Source organism: Pseudorasbora parva, chromosome 13, assembly GCF_024679245.1.
Source record: "Pseudorasbora parva isolate DD20220531a chromosome 13, ASM2467924v1, whole genome shotgun sequence".
NCBI classification, from domain to species: Eukaryota; Metazoa; Chordata; class Actinopteri; order Cypriniformes; family Gobionidae; genus Pseudorasbora; species Pseudorasbora parva.
The window spans coordinates 25,014,245-25,033,373 of NC_090184.1; the positions used below are offsets into that span (position 1 = coordinate 25,014,245).

The following is a 19,129-nucleotide window of genomic DNA, read 5'->3' on the forward strand; positions in this document are numbered from 1 at the left end:
CTTCGGTCTAGCTGGGTTTCGGTTTTGTATTGGGATTCGGACATTCATGCACCTTATGCTTTGTCTTCTGTTGTAAGCGCACGGAATGAGCATTCGCTTGTTCTTGTGCGCTTTGTCTTGTCATGTGTGTGTGTACTCTTCTGTCAGTGTGTTATGTTTGTCTTGTGTAGCATGCAGCTGATGTTTTTCACGCTGCGTGCTTTCATGTTGTCATGTTTTGTGTGAACATGCAGTTTATGAGTTTTCATTAGCTGCATGTTCATGTCACATTTGGTGTGAGCACATGTTCATGCGTTTCTTTGTCCCATGTACTCAGGGCCATTGTCTAACCCCGCCCACCTTGTTTCCTGATTATTGGTTCATTTGCCCCACCTGTCTTCTCTCGTTACCCTTGTTTGTTTGCTCCCTATTTAATCTCCTTGTGTTTGCAGTCCTGTGCAAGCCTGACAAGCCAGATGTTTGGTCTGGAAGCTCACCATTGACAGGGCTCTCTCGAGGGGCGGGATAAAAGGTTGTCTTTCAAACTCCCTCTGCACGGCGTGCACACAATTGGATCGCTACAACCAACCAGAGCAACGAAGGAGCAAGTTGACAGATTAAACTAAATCCGGTCGGCAAAACTCAGAACACATCTTCCCTTCTTAAGAATGACTTCAGTGCTGTTCTTTCCTCAGAGAAAAGCTTAACTCCAAGTCTTTCAGAGTCGTGGTCAAAGCCGTTTGCCAGCTTCTGTGTTTACTAGAAGCACGCAAGCGCAACTCAGACGTCATTATGTTAAACCCCGTCCACCGACTCTTGACACGATGTGATTGGCCCGACCAGAGTTTGGCTTTTTATTAAATAAAGCCCGTTCCTTTTGAGGAAGGGGTCTTGAGAGAGGAAATGTCACTACTGCCAATGGAAGCCTTTCTGAGCCATCGGATTTCAACAAAAATATATTCATTTGTGTTCTGAAGATAAATGGTCTTACGGGTGTGAAACGACAGAATTCAAATTTTTGGGTGAACTAACCCTTTAAAGTGAAGGTAAAGCATTTACAATGGGAGTGAATGTGGCCCATTTAAAAATGGGAAGCGTTTAGTTTTATACAATTTTAAAAAACAAACCCATTAAGTTGGATTTATTTTTTGTGATTATCAACATTATGCAACAAATGCTTTTGATTAAGGTTTAACCTGGAATATTCCGTTAAATTAATATTCTGTTTCATATGTTCCAGCTCTCTTCTATCAATGTTCCCAAAAACTTTTTCCCAACTGTGTGAGCAGTTAGTAGTTTTGCAAGTTAAGAGCATTCATGAATAACATTATCTATGATTCCACAAGAATAATCCTGGCTATCTAGGTTACATTGATACGCATCATCAGAGACTGCAGACTAGTGTTCACAGGAAGCCTATGCATTATTCATACCTCTTATTCAGCGGCTCATGTGACGTTTTCTATTATTTTCTCCCCTTGCTTAGATGACAATCTTTTTTTTTTTAAAAGGCCACAAAGCTTTTTTAACCATGTGGTTGTGGTACATGCACAGGTGTATGTGTATCTGTCAACAAAGGCCTCTAATACTTTACTTGACATTAATATTTTATAGAGTTGCCTCCATAAGCTGACATCCAAATGCTAACAGTTACCTGGCACAAGTCGGTCAGATCAGTGCTTAGTCGGGAATGATTATCTCTCTGCACTTTAACATGTTAGTGAGTCTTCTCTCCATTTCTCATTCAAGTTTTGCACTTGCATCTAAAGTTGTATTTTTTCCTCTCTTTTGAATGCCTTCACTTCACTTCACCCCCACATGCCCTCTTCTCTCTTTTTCTGTCTTGCTCTATGGTTGCTGCTACAGTCTCGAAGCAGATGGAGAGTACGGCCCAGTTTCAGCTTTTGTTCTAATGTCCCCAGAGAGTCCGAGCCCTTTCCTTGGCTCCTCCTTCTCCTCTTATCTCCAATGAACTTTAGGAACCGCACTTTTCAACTAAGCATAGGAATGAACATGTTCTCTGCTTCCAGTTTACATTGTTGTACTCACTTTTTAACACTTACCTGGCAGTGTGCATGCCTGGTGTTCTGAAATATGTAAGGCTATGTCTAGCCCTGAATGAAGGGGAGGTTGAACTTCATGGTGGAGGTTCCTTATAACCCACCCATCATTTTAAAGAATGGTCAAGGAACTAGGAGTAAAAGCAAACAATTCCCCAGCACCTCACACACAAACCCAAACACACCAGGGGTTTGCATAAAGTGCAAAAAAAAGTCCATAAAGCTGAAAAATTCACTTTGTTATAATTTTTTTTGTCACTGCCAAACCAAAACAGCCAAATGTGAATGATGCGGTTTAGAGCCTAAGTTGAGAAAGATCCAGCCTTTTCTGTTACATAACATATTAAACCTATAAAATAAGAAACAATATGTTGCCATAGTTACCATAACTTTCTTAGAATTCCAATAGCGCTAGGCTATGTTTTATTTGTATGTTAATTTATAGGTTTAAAGGAAGTTGAAAAGCAACAGGACAGAACCATTGTGGAGGGGGTATTTGTTTATGTTTTTCCTTCAACGCTCTACCTCAATATTTAATGAGATGTGAAACCTCAACTCAGGCAGTCTCCCAGCTGTTGTCAGGAATACTCCATGAGTAAAACGAAAAAAGACGTTGGTGACACCAATGAGGTGATATGGGCACGCGAGGGTCAACTGACAGTTATAGGCTACAGTAAGTATCCACGACAAATGTAAAGATGGGTATCCGATCATAAAAAATGATCGGACATAAATCATTTTTCTGTAGAAAAGTTTTTTCCATTTTATCTATTATTTCTGAATTAAAACAAGCAAAAGTTTTACACCTTATAGGCTAGGCACAAAAATGCACAATAATCATCTTTCTCTTTTAAACCACCATAGGGTTTAGATTGCTAATGTGGGATTATTCGAATCAGTGGGCTAGCCTATAAAAAAACAAAAAATAAACAAACATTTAACTTAAGTTGAGAAAGAATTATCTAGAAGAAACGCGAATTTTAAAATATATGGATAGCATACACAGTAACGAAATAAAATAGTTTTGTAGATTTAAATGAGATAATACTATTCGGACATGTTTTTCCGCATAGCCTACATCTAGGCCGTAGCAAATTTTCCACCTAAGAGGAAAACCCAACCCCCCCCCCCCAAAAAAAAAACAATAAACAAAAACAAAAAACAAACACTTAGTCTAACGTTCGTAAACAATGAAAACATTGGATCACAGTGTGAGATACAAAAATTAATAAATAAATAAATTAAAAAAAATCAGTGGATTTTGATCGTTCAGTTTGGGAAAAATAAAAAGGTGGTGCAATTAGACTATACAATTACCTTGGAGACCTGGCATAAAGGTAACCTGTGCCAAATGTAATAACTAACTAATTGGAGATAAATTAGATAGACAATTGATAGTGCCCTGCCCTATTCTCTTCCTCATTTTCCAGTGGCTCGATCGTTTAAATCTGCTCTCTGCCTGCGTCGATCATAGCAGTCACATTTTAAATGTTGCATGCAAGTGCACCTGTCAGTTCTACCTTGAATGTTTAAAGCCTAAGTTTCTTAAAGGAACACAACTTGACAATTAAAACAATATAACTGCAGAGCCCTTTAAAAGTTTATTTTTATAGGCTTAACTCTAAGCGTATTGACAAATTTGCGAACACTTTCCATGTTAGCATTTTCCAAGTTTTTGTGTATTGAGGATATAAACTAGACATCGGTGAATTGGCATTAGTTCAGCACGACTGAACCTGCCAGGTCCTGTGATGAAGTTTAGGCTAGCCTATTTAACTTGTTAATCTGGCTACTTTAAGAAATAAACATTTCCCCGTCATATAGGTTACCGCACCACTTAATGTATAAGGCGAATAATAGGCTACAAACATATAAATATGTAAACAGCCAATGTTATGCTTATGAAAACAACATGCACCAGCTAAATGCAGGTGATCAGCTTTTCACCTATTGGTAAGCGTCAGCTAGGCTACTCCCAATTTACAGGCGCGTGGTCGCGAAATTTGAGCGCGCCTGTCGTTTAAGGGACGCATGTAACAGGACGGCACAGATGGTCGTGCGGTTCACTAAAAGATAAAGGTATTATGGATAAGGTTGTGAATAATTTAGCGTTCTGAGCGTGTGCATGATATTCCCTATTATTCTCGAAGTTAATCTGGATAGGGATCGCAGACACACGGCTCAAGTGATTGGTTAAACGCAGGGGTGGAGACATAAAAAGCAGGTACACAGCGCCCATTTCATTAATAATTCCTGAGCAATTCCAGTTAAGTCTTTCAAGGGAACGGACAAAAAAAAAGTTTTGGAAAATTACTTTAGGAACTAGTAGGCTAGAGTATATTGCTAATTGACAATATGCGCGACTCGTGAGTGTAATGTTGAAACAATAAACAAATGTGGCATAATAAACGAGCTTTTGCAATAGGCTAATAGCTTAATATAGGGTAAATGAGGTTTTAAATGATAACGTTAGTTTAGGGGGATAAGTTATGAAAAAGAACCGTTGTTCATAAATAATGTATGCTAAAAAGGCGTGTTTGTTAAAGATGTAGCATATTTTAGAGGTCTGTAATTTGTGTTTCTTAAAAACACGACGACAACAACAAAAGTAGGATACTTAAGTCCCCATTTAGTTTAAGATAATTATAGGAGTTCGTGTGTTTGTGTTTGTATAGCCTACGTCAGCATGTGTACTTTGGTGCGTGCTGGCGGGTGTGTGAGCGCGTGTGTGGCTGACTCACCGAGCGAGTGTATAGTCTCTCGAGTCAGGTCCTATGGGACTCCACTCATTGCGCTCACCAGCTGACAGCGCGTGCTTCCAGGAGGACACCCAACACCACTTGCCACGGGTCGGCCAGCAATTTTGTAAAAAACAATAAACCCTTCAATTACAGTTAAAACACATTCTTCAATAAACACGATGTTACTCATAGATAAGAAGACGATTAACACCCCTTTCATACGCAAAATCAAATTATTAATGATGTTTGTCATGGCTCGAGGGTAGAGAAGCTGACAGTTGGCACGAGGGCAGTTGGCAACATACCAACATACGTGTGAACCGCATTAAGAAAACCATAACGTTTGTATACGTCTTTAGAGAAGTGCCTCCACAACTCTGACCAAATTAAAAGATGAACTGTTAGATGTTAGAATATAAATTCTAACTGTTGGTAGTTTTAGTGACAGCTCAAAAACAGCGAATTAAACAAACAAAAAAACCCACCCCCACGTTTTGTAGAAATTAAATCATACTAATTTATACGAAATCGATATCAAAGATTTTTTCTCATGAGTTCGGGTTGGCTGCCTGTAAACCAAACGAAACACAAACAATAGTTTTTAATGTAAAGAGGACGCATACATTTTATTTGACACACATTTTGACTAAAATTCCAAAAGAAGATTTTAAAAATCAGAATGCTAAAGAATGTAAAGATGAACTGACATTATGAGTTCATAAATTCGTTTATTCTTTAGGTATCACACTGAGTGAGTTTTAGTGAAGGCTGTAGCTCTAATGATAATAATTTGGTGTATATAACACTTCAAATAAAATGTGCCAATTATAACAAAAATGGCTTCACAGCCTTATGCCATAGAACCTTTTTAAGTTCCAATAATAACTTTATTATCTTGTGCAATAGAAAATCATGTTGTTGCGCTTAAAAATAACTCAGAAATCAACGCACCCATCTGATAAACATAGGCTATGTCAAAGAACTTTCTCTAAAGAAACAAACTGAGAAAGAGACTAATATTTCTTGATGAAGAAAGGGTTCTTTCATGAAGATGGAAAGATGTAAAGAACCACTGAACTCGCCAAAATATATACACTTAAAATAAAGGTTTATTTTTGTATCACCATATGTTTTTATAGTTGTAATGATTAAATGTTATCATGTCACACATCACTGCCAACTGCAGTATTTCAAACCTCAGTGCTAAACTTAATTAACATAAAATTCGATAAAGCTTTGACCTTTTGTGCAACATAGCAATGGGACGGAAATTATTTAAACAATAAGATCTTGTTGAGGCATAATACAAAACACTGATATAACGAATATAACAGACGTACCACTCAAAGAGACATGAGACATAATCATGTTAATTTTGCCTTTTTATTTCTAGAATAAAACAAAACGAGTAGCAAAATTCGAACGCAAAAATTGACAAGGCAAACGAAAATAAATAGCTTACTTCAGCTACAGAAGCAAAACACAACTTTGCATTGAAAACAAATATTACAAAAGAACGGATGTACAAAATCTAATGGCTATATTAAATATATTCATCAAATTGGCATTACTTCTACATAAACACAAAATTTCTTGTTCCATGACAAAAGAATGTTTCTCAAGCCTATGGCCCGTTTTTAAAGTGCACGTAAACTTTAGAAGTTGAAAATTCTTACAGGGTTCAAACTCAATCTATGAAATAGGTTTCATAGATGAAATATCTAATAGGCCCATGACAATCATGTCTCAATAAACAGTGTCAAAACTTTCACGGAAGACAGTTTTATGCATGACATTCGAGCCCATGGCACTGCTGCACGCGGCAGTTCTCATGGCGTAGGGGTCTGGTCAATGTCACGAGAAGGCAACTAAATCTATTGGCGTCAGACACAACAACATCATTGTCAAAAGATCATACAACAAATGGATAAATAAAGCAACCCATTACAAAGCCCAAATATGCGATTGACACGATTGATGGACAGTCCAGGAGTGTGTTTTCTAAAAAGCGCGGTGCTTGGGCAGTTTCAGTTCCGAGAGCTCGTCCTCGCTCTGCAACTCCAAGTGCGTTTCGTCAGAGTCACTGAAGTGCGAGTGTGGAGAAAACTCTCCGTCGCTCCGGTTCGACCGAGGCGAGTCCTTGCTGGCCTCCGAACCGGACTTGCTCGTTCCAGAGGGCGACTGGAGCTCTTGCTCCATGAAAGAGGCGAATGTTCCATCATCGTATTGGTACGGGTAACCCGTGCCCGTGCTTCTCCGACAGACGCTCGGCGATCCTCTGGGAGAGCGGTCCTCCTCGAACACCTTGGCAGGCAGCAAGTCGCAGTTTGGCGGGTCGGCTTTAGCACCGGGACCCTGAAGCAAGTCGGACAGGGCGTTGATGTAGATTTGGGCCATCTGTAGGGTTTCGTATTTGGAGAGCTTCTTGTCGTCGTCGAAGGCTGGAATGACACTGCGCAGCTCGTCAAATGCATGGTTCAATCCGTGCATCCTTCGCCTCTCCCGGGCATTGGCAGCCATTCGCCTCTGTTTCTGCACGACGTTGGTCGTTTTGCTGGATGGGGCCCTCTGTCTGCCCTCATCTGCCCCCACAGCTCCTTTAAGCCGGCAGAGCTCGCGTACTTTGACAGGACTCTTGCTGCTCTTCCTGAAGTTGGAAGCAGAGGACACGCCTTCCGCGCTCGAGCCGGGCGAGTGCAGCAGGTATTCGGCGTGTGCCGCGCAGGTGCCAGCCTGCACGGGAGCCAGCCAGGCGCGTGGGTCACTGCTGGCCATGAGTGCCAAAGCTGGTGGGTACTCGCGCTGCTCCCCCCGCCCCAAGCTCGGATGCTGGACGTCGAGTTCAACCACCTCCCTTGTGTCCGTGCTCATTCCATCCATTCTGATGTTATGTGCTTTTTGGAGGAAAGTGGGTGGCTATATGGATATGGGAACGGGATTTTTGCCGTGGAGGATCTCTCTTCTTACACCTGTGGTGAAGAGGATTTCTTTACTGATGTCTCAGGGCGACTCGTCGGTTTTAAAAGCGGCACGCGCCGGGGAGCCCCCCTTCTCAAGCTGGTCGCGTGGCGCTTTGACCAATAAGAGCACGCGGGGCAGGCGCGTGTAGGCGACCAATGAGAAGTCGTAGTAAACCCGAGAGAGGTTATTATGGCCAAACTTTTTTTTTTCTTTCTTTTTTAATAATGTCGCGCTTCAAGCCTGTTTAACTAGAGAATTATTATCACAATGGGTCGTCCCACAGGACGTAGCTAAGTACTCACAAACTTAGGGACTGAATAAAGTTATGTGGCGAGCCTCCTCACACGCTATATTTAGGAAATTAGATAGACCTTTATTAAAAAAAGAAAAAAGTTGTTTCGACAGTCTGAAATGAATAGAAAGCGTTCATTAAATGGTCATGAACATGGTCAACTGAATGTAGGCCCGCTATCTTAAGTTTTTGTAGCTTTCAATTAAAAAACAAACAAAACAATACGTAGTTGATCGACCTACATTGCTTCTGACAGGCTTTTGTCTGTCTTAATGCATTGTTGCATTGAATGAAAGAAACGCATTTTGTTTTGCATATTTTTGTTAACGAAATGGCCTATTAGAAAAAGTAGCCTAATTTACAAATGTTTATCTATATATTTATTTATTAGGCTACTTTAAAGAATAGTTCATCATATAAAATAGGCTCTAATCGTGCTTATAATCGTGATAATTATATAAATAATAAATACTATAGGCTATCGAAAAGATAGTCTATACCATTGTGTTACATAAACATTAAATAATTCGTTCTTCTATTGGTGCACTGTTAAACACATTCGAACAATGAGTGTTATACCAGATTGAGTTTCTTTTTCTTTTTGAACAAGTTCAAAACCTTTTGATCCGATTTAAGAAACGCCCTTTCAGCAAAAGAGCTTCCCAAAGATTAGAAACTTGATCTGGAGGTGAGACAGTCCATTGCTGTCACGCGCTTTAGAAAGGAAGCAAACGCAGAAGGGGCAGTTTGATATTATTATTATTATTATTAATAATAATAATAATAATTATAATTATTATAATAATTATTATTATTTGGAAAAAGTAGGCTATTAGGCCTATGTAATTATCGTCGGATTATTTATGACAGACATTGGCTATTTTTAGGCTATAGGCCTAGGCTACTCTAAAAAACGTAAAGTACAAAAGCCAATAATAAAATAATTGAATTATGAATATCGTTTAATTATATAAATATCGTGAAACAACAAAAACGGCATTAATAGGCGTGAAACCATGCAGTTAACGTGCATTGTTAAACTTTTTTGACATAGCATAGGCTACAGCTGCATTCCCTGACTAGTCACCGAAACAAGCATGTAACGCAGTGATGCACAGGACCTTAATTCCTGTTTTCTGGCATTAAAAACTTCACATTCATCTTTTTACATTTATTCATGAATTCATAGAGTGCAGAGGCTTGCGGACTGGCGCCTGAGCTCACCCCAACTGGAGCCTCATCCAGGCGGCTTGTGTGTCTTGGAATAGGTCCTAAAGCAAACAACAGGTTGGGATTGCTGCCGTCGATTATTAAAGTGTCCCAGGGACAATAGCGACTCAATGTTCCATTCGACACGCCTGAAGAACTCTTTGGAAAAAGGGCACAAAATGTGTCTCGATGGGGGCTTCCACCGCGATCGAGTCTGCGTGCTGCTTTCTTCATTCCTGTCTCCCGGGAAACCCAGAGATATCGCGTGCTTGATAAAAAGCCGACAAAAGACATCATAGGGTTTCAACATGTATAATAATAATTAATAATAAATAAATAATAATAATAATAATAATACAAATAATAGGCTAATAATAATAATTATTATTCTAAAATTAATTTTAGCCACAGCTACTAAAGTAATTGTTTGAAACATGTAATAAAATAATTATTTATATTGTAACAAATAATGTTACTCAGATAAAATGTAATAATTTGGATTCAATTCAGACTCAAGGGACTGTCCTTATTCAGTAGGCCGAAATAACCCCCCTGATGCAACATTTCAAAGAGAGATCCTGTATCCACAAGCGTTTCATTCAGAATCCCGAAACAAATAAGACTTCTGATTTTCTAAATATCAGAACAGGTGCACTGCACACTTTATGCAGCTCTTTTCAATTGTGGGAGATAAAATCTACTGAAAAGGACTCAAAGGCGACATCTAGTGGACATACAATGCACGTACCATAGTTCAAGTGATCATTTTTGAGAATTAATTTGAAGATGGATTTCACATCAACTGTCAAAATACAAACAGTCGTTTTACTACAATTCGTAGGTTAATACAAAAAAACAAACAAAAAGCAAAATCGATACCTTGAATTGGAGTGGAAGTCTAATAATGTAGCATAACTTCTAATTTGATTAACCACAAATTATCCTCTTAGGGTTAAACTCTTAAAAATAAAGAATCTAAAAAGGTGTTATCACAATAACGCCATACAAGAAAAAATTCTGGTTCCCCACAGAACCTTTTAGTTATTCCATAGGACATTTTACAAATCTAAAGAATTGTTTAATGGAAATATTCCATGGATGTTTAAGGTTCTTCATTGAACCATTTAAGGGCTTGTTCCCCCAAAATGAAAATGATGTCATTAAGTAGGCCTACTCACTCTCATGCCGTTCCAGAGCTGCAAGATCCCCGTTCATCTTCGGAACACAAATTAAGATATTTTTGTTGAAATCCGATGGCTCAGAAAGGCCACAATAATATTTCCTCTCTCAAGACCCACATAGGTAGGCTACTAAAGATGTCTTTGGACAAAAAGCATCTCACTACAGTGGTTCTACAATAGCCTAATTTATGAAGCTACGAGAATAGTTCTGGTGGGCAAAACATAAATAACGACTTAAATGGTGATGGCCGATTTCAAAACACTGCTTCCTGAAGCATCTGAGCTTAACGAATCAGCAAATCGATTCATGATTCAGATCGCGTGTCAAACCGCCAAACTGCTGAAATTACGTGACTTTGGCGATCCGAACTGCTGATTCGATGCTGAGTCAAAACACTCCGAAGCTTCAGAAATCTTTGTTTTGAAATCGTCCATCACTATACAAGTCGTTATTTAGTTGTTTTTTTTTGCTCACAAATACTATTCCAGTCGCTTCATAGAATTATTGTAGAACCACTGTAGTGAGATGGACTTTTAAACAACGTCTTTAGTAGCCTACCTACCTTTTATGGGTCTTGAGAGAAAATGTCACTGCTGCCAATGGAGGCCTTCCTGAGCCATATTTCAACAAAAATATCTTCATTTGTGTTCCGAAGATGATCCAAGGTCTTACGGGTGTCGAACAACATGACAGAATTTAAATTTTTTGGTGAACTAACCCTTCAATGTCAATAAAAATCCTTTATTTTTTAAGAGTGTACATGCAGCAGAAAATGTCTGCCACGGAAAATGGAATTGCACACAACTCATTGTACATGTGCTACAGATCTCAACTGCATGTCAGCCTTCACTGGTGCCATGTGCTGTAAGTGTAAAACTTTTTATAATGATAAGAGGATGTTTGTAACCTTGAAACTAATGTACAAACAATACAAATAAATAACATGGCCTACTATATATGGAACAAGACAGGTTCAGGTTCAGACTTGTGGCGACAAACTCTCCAAGCACTAAAGCATGACTTGAAATGCTGTTGTGCCTTTCACTTTGACCTGCAGTGCATGAATCTGGTTTAAAAGGCAAATGTGTCTAACCTTTGACCACAACTTTCATTGTGTTCAAAGCACTTCAATTCATGTTGATGAGCTGAGGTGGAAGGGATAAAGAGAACAGCGTTAGACTTCACATGTACAGCATTTCAAGACATTATTCAAATCTGTCCAGCATTTTTGATGATACAGACAACACAACAAAAACCACTGTAGAAAACATGTTTATTAGACAAATTATACACAGAAAGCTTTGCCACTTGTAACAGAGGCCTCAGTTTGTTCCATTTGAATAATATGCAACACATACAACAAAATAGGCCTATATTAAATACTGTACATTATAATCAGCTGAAAATGATGTAATCCTGTACAATTCTATGTATGAAATTAAAAATGTTACAGGCATAGCAGGTTTTGCATGCTTCTTTTACGGGGAAAAAACCTTGCCTCCTTTTTGACAGATTCGGAAATCAAAATGAAATGAAGTCAAATGAGAATGTCTTACCGTCCGTGGAGAACTCCTTGTAATGTGATAGTGGCTAACTGAGCTTTACAGACTCAGATATTATACTCTATATCTTTAAATCCAACAAAAAAATCTGCATGTAAAATATACACTTTAATGTCTCTTCATTTACTCTAAATAAAAATCTTTAAACTGATACTAAATAAAATTGCTCCTATAGTCTTTCATTAATCATATCTTAAGAAAAGTACATCTAGAATGCTTGCGTCAAAACACTGTTGCTGTTCTCTACACACAACATTTGCGAATTAGTCAGAGGATAACAAACTGAAAGCTCATTCTAAACAACTAACATTAGTAAATATTAATACAGTTTATGTTAGTGAAAAGGATTGGTTTGTTTTTTGTCCTCAAATGTGTATTTTTTTTAAAACTCTTACCACACCTCAATGGCCTCGTTTAAACAATTAGCACTTTAAAAAAAAAGTTAGATAAATATTACCCCTTAACATTTACGTAATGAAATAGAAAGATATTTCAAATAACCCCTCAAAAGTCACCACTGTGTCAGCGTCTTCAAATGGCGTAGTAATAGGTTGAGGACTGACACTTGAAAAGTAAAAAAAAGCCCCGTGTCCTAAGGCTCATGTTAAGAATTCCTTTTAAAAACTCTCTCGATCTTTGATTTCCAAAATCTATGACGCACAGCCGCGAGATTGTGGCATATACAATGAAGCTATTCTACAGAATGTTTTTTTTTGCCGAATCCTGGAGTACGGCTACAGAAGTGAATACAAACTCTTGACGGTTTAATGGTGCAAATCAATGAAATATGATGGCACTGAAGCAATCTCAAAACTAATAATAAAAAAAGAGAAAACTAAAACTACAGACAGCTCTGAACATTTATTTTGTTGTTAAAACTCTCTGACCAGACACATTCCACGCATTAAAGATTTGTTATACTTAAAGTCAGTAGGAGACATTTAGTAGCATTTGTTTCATCCCTCCCTATGGTATAATAACGTGTATTATTTTTTAATTTAAAGTTCAACTGAGTCGTTTTCCACAGAGTGTCCGTTTAAAGACTCAAAAGTAGATTTCAACTTCAGGGAGAAGGCAGAGAGGATGAGAGGTCCTTAGAAACACAGTCACTCGCTGTGAGGCTTCCGAGAAAAGCAGGTTATTTTCTCTCAGTTTAGCAGCGTCTTGTCGGATGCTTCAGCTAGAGGGAGCACTGAACGTTAACAGCGCTGAGGTGAAGCACAATTCAGTCGATGAGTTGACAAGATTCTTCTAAACTGAGTTATTGCAGATCTGGGAAACACTTGGCAGAGTCTTCCAAAAAACAAAAACAAACTCATCTTTGCAACATTTGATAGTCTTTTTTTCTCCCCCAACGAAATTGAACGCGTCAAACAAAAGGCAAACTCATTTAGTTCACAGAGAAAATCTCCCGACAAACCACAATGACAATAATGATCATTTTATTCCATCCTCGTCCTGTCGACGAGTTCGGTCGGGACAAGCAAGCTCCATTGCGAAGAGAAAACGACAACCGAAAAGGAACATTTGTATTTACATATATCTCTTTTTTGTTTCCAACTCGCAGGCCCAGGAACCCCTGCAGTCTATATGGAGGTGCCCCTGTCCGGGTCGTTGCCATAGCTAAAGTTGGGGGCCGGGGTGGGCTGATACGGGATGCTGGACATTGTCTTGACGGGGCTGCGAAAGAAGCCGCCGTTGGGGGCTCGCTGCCGGAAGGGCCCCCCAGTCCGGTGGTCCTGCACGGCCCCAAAGGCGAAGCCGGCTGCCGCTTTGGCCGACAGGCTGCGGCTGAGAGTCTGGATCTGCTCGGGGATGAAGGTGGTGGTGGTGATGTGCGTGTTGCGGAAGTCGCTGATCTGCTCCAGGGCCTGCCGGGCGGCTGGGAGGGAGTCCATGTCCAGGGGCGTCAGGTCGATGGAGGAGGTGGAGAACTGTTTGTGGGGGCTCTCGTCATCCGTGCACAAGCTGTTAACCCGGTGATGAAGGTGCTCCAGGTCGATCTCCTTATCGTCCTAGAGGAGAGGGAAACGGGAGGAGGAAAGTGGAGTGGGGGAAAATAAGGAAGGAGAGAAGAACAGGAGGAGGAGCGAAGGTTGTTACAGGATCAGAGGAGAAAAGAGGTGTAAAGTGAAGAGAAGGGTGTGTAATCATAAGCGCAGATACAGAGTGGGATGGTTTAGTGAAGCGGGACGGCACGAGGTGGTTAATAGGGAAACGGATGGGCGGTGAAGGAGGCAAAGAAAAGGAGGGAGTTGGTGAGCGAATAAGATGGGAAGGGAGTGTTTGGATGCAGTTGGGAATGGAGGGTGAGAAAAAGAACATTTGGAAGAAGGTTGAGGGTGGGTATTGATGAAAAATAAGCAGGCCCAGTGAGGTTTTTAGTATTTGCATGGTTAGCAAGACAGAGAAAGAGGGGGGAGGTACAAAAAGGGAAACATACTTGGCTATGGTAATGAAAACACAGTCCTAACTAGTAATCTCCTTGGACTATCAACAACAATAATGTTGCGTGACACATGGATCTTTGTATATGTAGATACAGTCTACAAAACCTTTCCACTTTCAAGCCATCTGAAACCACAGTTGTGACAAAACTGTAGCTAGAATACTCTAAGTTTAACTAACATAACTACTATAAAATATGTGGATTGCTTAAAACAAACAAAAAAAACTCACGAGGTGACGTGGGTTGGCATTGTGGTTGCAGGGAGCTCAGAGAAAAATGGCCTCTGGTTTGGACCAGCGTAAAGCACTTTGTTGATTCCAGCCACCAGCGGCAGGCAGCATGGCCCTGAGTAAAGAGGGGCGGTGGGGAAACCTGGTCGGGCCGAGGGGGGTGGGAGGTCAAGGGGGCAGTTCGTAGGTACCTGTCCTACCACCAAAGTGGAGGAAGGCGGTATAATAGGGGTATAATAGTGAAGGGAAGAGGGATTGTGGGAAGGCTGTTACATGACATTTGTGGTGTTTTGTTGACTTAACCAGGGACCTTGTGCTTCTTAAAATTCTTTGGTGTGTTTTAAGGATAATAAATACCGCTTACACGTTTCTTTTTGGGCCATGGTGAGATCGCATTATAAGTCTAAACCTATGCAATTTATCTTAAGTTTATACAATCACAGAAAAAAATGTGCCAACATGGTTATCTTTAGGGATACAACATCTTGTCACTGCAGTACTCTTAAAGGGACAACTTGGTATTATATCCCTAAAAGGTGCAGTTTCGTACCTTAGAGTATTAGGCTTATCTATAGCATGTAAACTGCTCAGCTGGTGCACTTTTTTATTGCCTATTTTTCCAGTCACATATTTTAGTATTCATCATAAGTTAGGTATCATTCGAAAGCTTAAACTCTTAAAATTCAACCTGGGAAACCCGTTTTGGATTATTGAATTACATTACCACTACTACAACTAATTTTTATGGGTAAATAAACTATTGCCTAAGTGCCAAGCTGTTGTGCCCCTAATGGGTTTATATTTTTTTTTCTCTGAGAGTGCAGATAATGATGTAACACTAGTGTATGATCTTTAAACTAGTAGTTATTAGCAGTTATAATGGAGATACAGCTGCTAGAGGGCATCTGTCCGAGTATATACGGCATAATGTGTAATGGAATCTCAATCTGAAGAATTACATTCACACGCACGTCATCTTGGTCTTCCGGAGCATGCATGTGTAAAGGGAAATCTATAACATGTAGCTGAGCTCTAATCACATTATCTAGGTCTGCTGGTCTGACTATTATGATTCAGTCAGAGTAAAGAGTTTACAGTACATTATAAAAGACATTTTGCTCTAATCTGACTGAAATCAAACTTTTACAGTGTAAGTAAAAAATTGAAAGGGTGTTAATTTTGAAAATGCTTTAAAATAACAATGTTTTTTTTTTTAAATTAACAGATTTTTTGGTAGATTTTGTGGTAGTTAATGCATTAATATATATGGGCCACAGCAACCAATAATACAAACAAAATCTGCATTTATTAATATTATACATTTTGTGAAAAAATATTTGATATAATATGCCATTGGAAGTTTGCTGAGGCCTCCTAGTGGGCCCCAGGCCACCTGATTAAGAACCACTGCTTAAAAAACATTCTACCCAATGCAATATATTATATTATATAAAGAATTGTTGCAATAATTATATTGGGAATAAATACTGAATTAGGCACTTAGTCTCTGTGTGTAGCACCAATCTAAATATTGTACAAGTTTTGCAAATGCCAGATTACTGGGCTGCTTCCCCCCAAAGCTACACAGCTCAAATAACTTCCTGTCATGTTTGCGCTGCAACCATTTTTGTATTCTTTTAGCCAGTTTTGTCTAGTCTCTACATTGGCACTAATGGATTGATCTCTGTGGGTCTGAAAAAGATTAGTATTGAAAACAGCCTACATTATTGCATTTCGGGAAATAAATGGTGTTGACCTTCCTTGTAGCAGCCGAGTGGGTTCTCTCTCAGCAGCAAATGTGCGATTGCTTAAGCCTGTACAAAACGTATCTTTGCGCATTTCATAACCTACGTGGGCTCGAGGCTTGGAGAAGTGTGGAAGGAGTGTAGCTCAGTGCTGGCAGAAGACCGTTCGTGACGGGATGGCGAACGTGTGCCTCAGCTTGGAGTCGAGGGGTGTGGCGCAGCATGCAGGTGACAAATGATTGGAGGACGGCCTGAGCGTGAGCATAATGTCAGTTTGCGGCTCATGACACGGCTCGTCTTGCCTCACAGACGGCCCGTCTGCTTGTGTCTGTGTGTGTGTGTGTGTGTGCGAGTGCACGCGTGAAAGGACAGAAGTATGACCGAACAGATGAAGCAGGCAGATGAGAGGATGGGAAAGAGGTTGTTTTCAGAGAGGTGGGGGAATGAGTAGAAAAAGACAACAAACAAACAGTCAGCACACAGACGTTGTTTTTTTTTTCTTTTTTATGTCCAAGGAGCCAGATACCTGGAAGTGTGAGATGGTAAAAATGGGCATTTTGCATTTCTCTCCCACGCCCGCTTTAACCCCTCAACACAGAGTACTTATCTATAAAACAAAATCAACAAAATAAAAGTTGTTTCAGGCTTTGACAACAGAATAACATGATTTTTTGGTCTTTTCTGACAAATAATCAGACATTTTCAAAGTAATGACTGACACATAGTGCTGTTTGGCGTTCAGCGGCCTCTGTTAATTATGCGGCCACATGAGGTCTGACTTTCAAATGCTCACTACTACTATAGCCACTGCGAATAGAATAGGAATAAAAGATGGCAACATATATTTTTTTTCCCTTTTTTCCTCTCCTCTAAGACTGAAAAACAGTTGGTTATTTGAATGCAGACCTCATACTGTGACCTAGAAATGTAGAGGCACCGCAGGACTCCAGACAGCCACAATATCAATGACACAGCAGACATCTGAGGTGAAAAACTTTTCATCATTTGGTTTTTCAGAAATGATTAGGACACAAAGCTTTGTATGTGAAATGGCTTATTCACAAAGCAAAACCTCCAGTTCTCTGGACCGCCTGCTTGTCCTCTCTGGATTGGCAGGTGGTGTGCTATAAAAACATTTGATTTGGGTGGCAAACCGTAATTCATCACTATGAGGTGGAACTCATTTTGACGACTTGTCATATCAAATCATTTCAGACCAATTGCGACACCACAGAAGGAGCCATGACGGCGAGATCACAGAGAAAGGGAGAGAAAAAACAGGGACAAACTAACACCATGGCATATGCAACGTGTGTGTTTGTATGCATGTGTGTGTGTGTGTGTGTGTGTGTCAGATGCAGACACAAGCACAAAGCCACTCTATTGTTCTGAAATGCAATGAACTCAGTGTAAGCCAGGTGTCAAGAAATATCACAAAAAAGAGGAAGCATTTAGGAAGAATTACACATGTACCAAGACACTGGGACACATCAAACAGAAAGTTGCATCATGCTGAAAGATGGAAGAATGGGTTTAAATGATATTTAGGAAAGACAAAATGACAATAAATACTGCAAAAAACATTATCTTATTCAGTATTTTTGAATTGTTCAAAAATGATTCAAATATCCTTAAGATAATTTTTAATGTAAGTTTATTTTTGGTTATAATTCTCTCAATTTATTTTAAAGGAGGCAAGAAGATTAAACTGAATTCATAGAATTTTTCGTTGAAAGCATAAATAATTTTACTGGAAAACAAGTCAAAAATACAGTAATTTTGCAGTCAAGGAATGCAAATTAAACTCAGCTATAGACTAAAGAGCTTTAATTATAGGACCAAAAACATCTGTGACAGGATGAGTGTGATATGTGCTCATTTTTAGCGTTTGTCTTGTCTTGGCCGCTTTTGGCATTAACACTTCTCGCTCACTGAACCATGCGTGTTAAAATGTGTGCTTATCAGCATGTCTGTGTGAATATTTGTGCAAAGCTCTGCCAAGCTTCTACTCTGATGGAACCGTCTGGAAGAGTGCTTCGAGGAATGAACCCAACTCAGCATGATCCAACCACTGGGGCAGAAAGGAGCGGGGTTCAAGTGTGACTGCCAAAGCGCTCCACCCTATTTGAAAAATCATCTCTGTGCTCAGTGTTATATCCTCAACTACACCACTACATCAGCTAGAATTAATGATCTAGCATGCTTATATTCCAATATAAGGCAGCAGAGTGTCTAATGTTAACATTCTGGCCTATAGTAGTGGAATTTATCAGATAAAATTATATATAAAATTATATATATATATATGTATTTTTTGTAATATGACTGCATATGTGTGACTAAGTGCAATGTATTGTTCAGCATCATACAAAAATAATATTATATTATATATAGTACCATTCAAACATTCGAGGTTAGTAATTTTGAGCTAAGATGTATGAATGGCGCATGGGATTCCTATTTCAAATGAACTCTGAATTTTTTTTATTATGGTTTCCAGAAAAGTATTAAGCAGAACAACTTTTTTTTTAAAATATTGATAATAATAAGAAACATTTGTTTAGCTCCAAATCGGCACATTAGAATGATGTCTGGGATCATGTGACACTGAAGACTGGAGTAGTGATGCTGAATATTCAGCTTTGCCATCACAAGAATACATTACATGTTTTTAATATATCAAAATAGAATAGTTATTTAAAATTGTATACAATATTAC

General features: G+C 39.2%; 2 protein-coding genes across 6 annotated transcripts in view; both read right to left on the minus strand.

Moving 5' to 3' along the window:
• Positions 1-6,127: 6,127 nt before the first annotated feature.
• Positions 6,128-7,739, minus strand: atoh1a (atonal bHLH transcription factor 1a). Its single transcript, XM_067412613.1, has one exon. It carries the CDS (start codon positions 7,658-7,660, stop codon positions 6,782-6,784), a length of 879 nt encoding a protein of 292 aa, XP_067268714.1. The 5' UTR covers positions 7,661-7,739; the 3' UTR covers positions 6,128-6,781.
• Positions 7,740-11,683: 3,944 nt separating this feature from the next.
• grid2 (glutamate receptor, ionotropic, delta 2) overlaps positions 11,684-19,129 on the minus strand; it is a 577,686-nt gene continuing 570,240 nt past the window's right edge. For 2 of the 5 annotated variants that reach the window (XM_067413614.1, XM_067413616.1), the window contains one exon: positions 11,684-14,001. In XM_067413614.1, the coding sequence (XP_067269715.1) occupies positions 13,573-14,001 (429 nt within the window). In that variant the 3' untranslated portion in view covers positions 11,684-13,572. Of the gene's footprint in view, positions 14,002-16,516; positions 16,739-16,936; positions 17,018-19,129 lie in introns of those variants that run through there. The other 3 variants (XM_067413615.1, XR_010897547.1, XR_010897548.1) reach the window with 3 other exon arrangements.

Excerpts from the sequence above, each read along its gene's own strand:
- atoh1a (XM_067412613.1), bottom strand. The coding sequence starts at position 7,660 with ATGGATGGAATGAGCACGGACACAAGGGAGGTGGTTGAACTCGACGTC.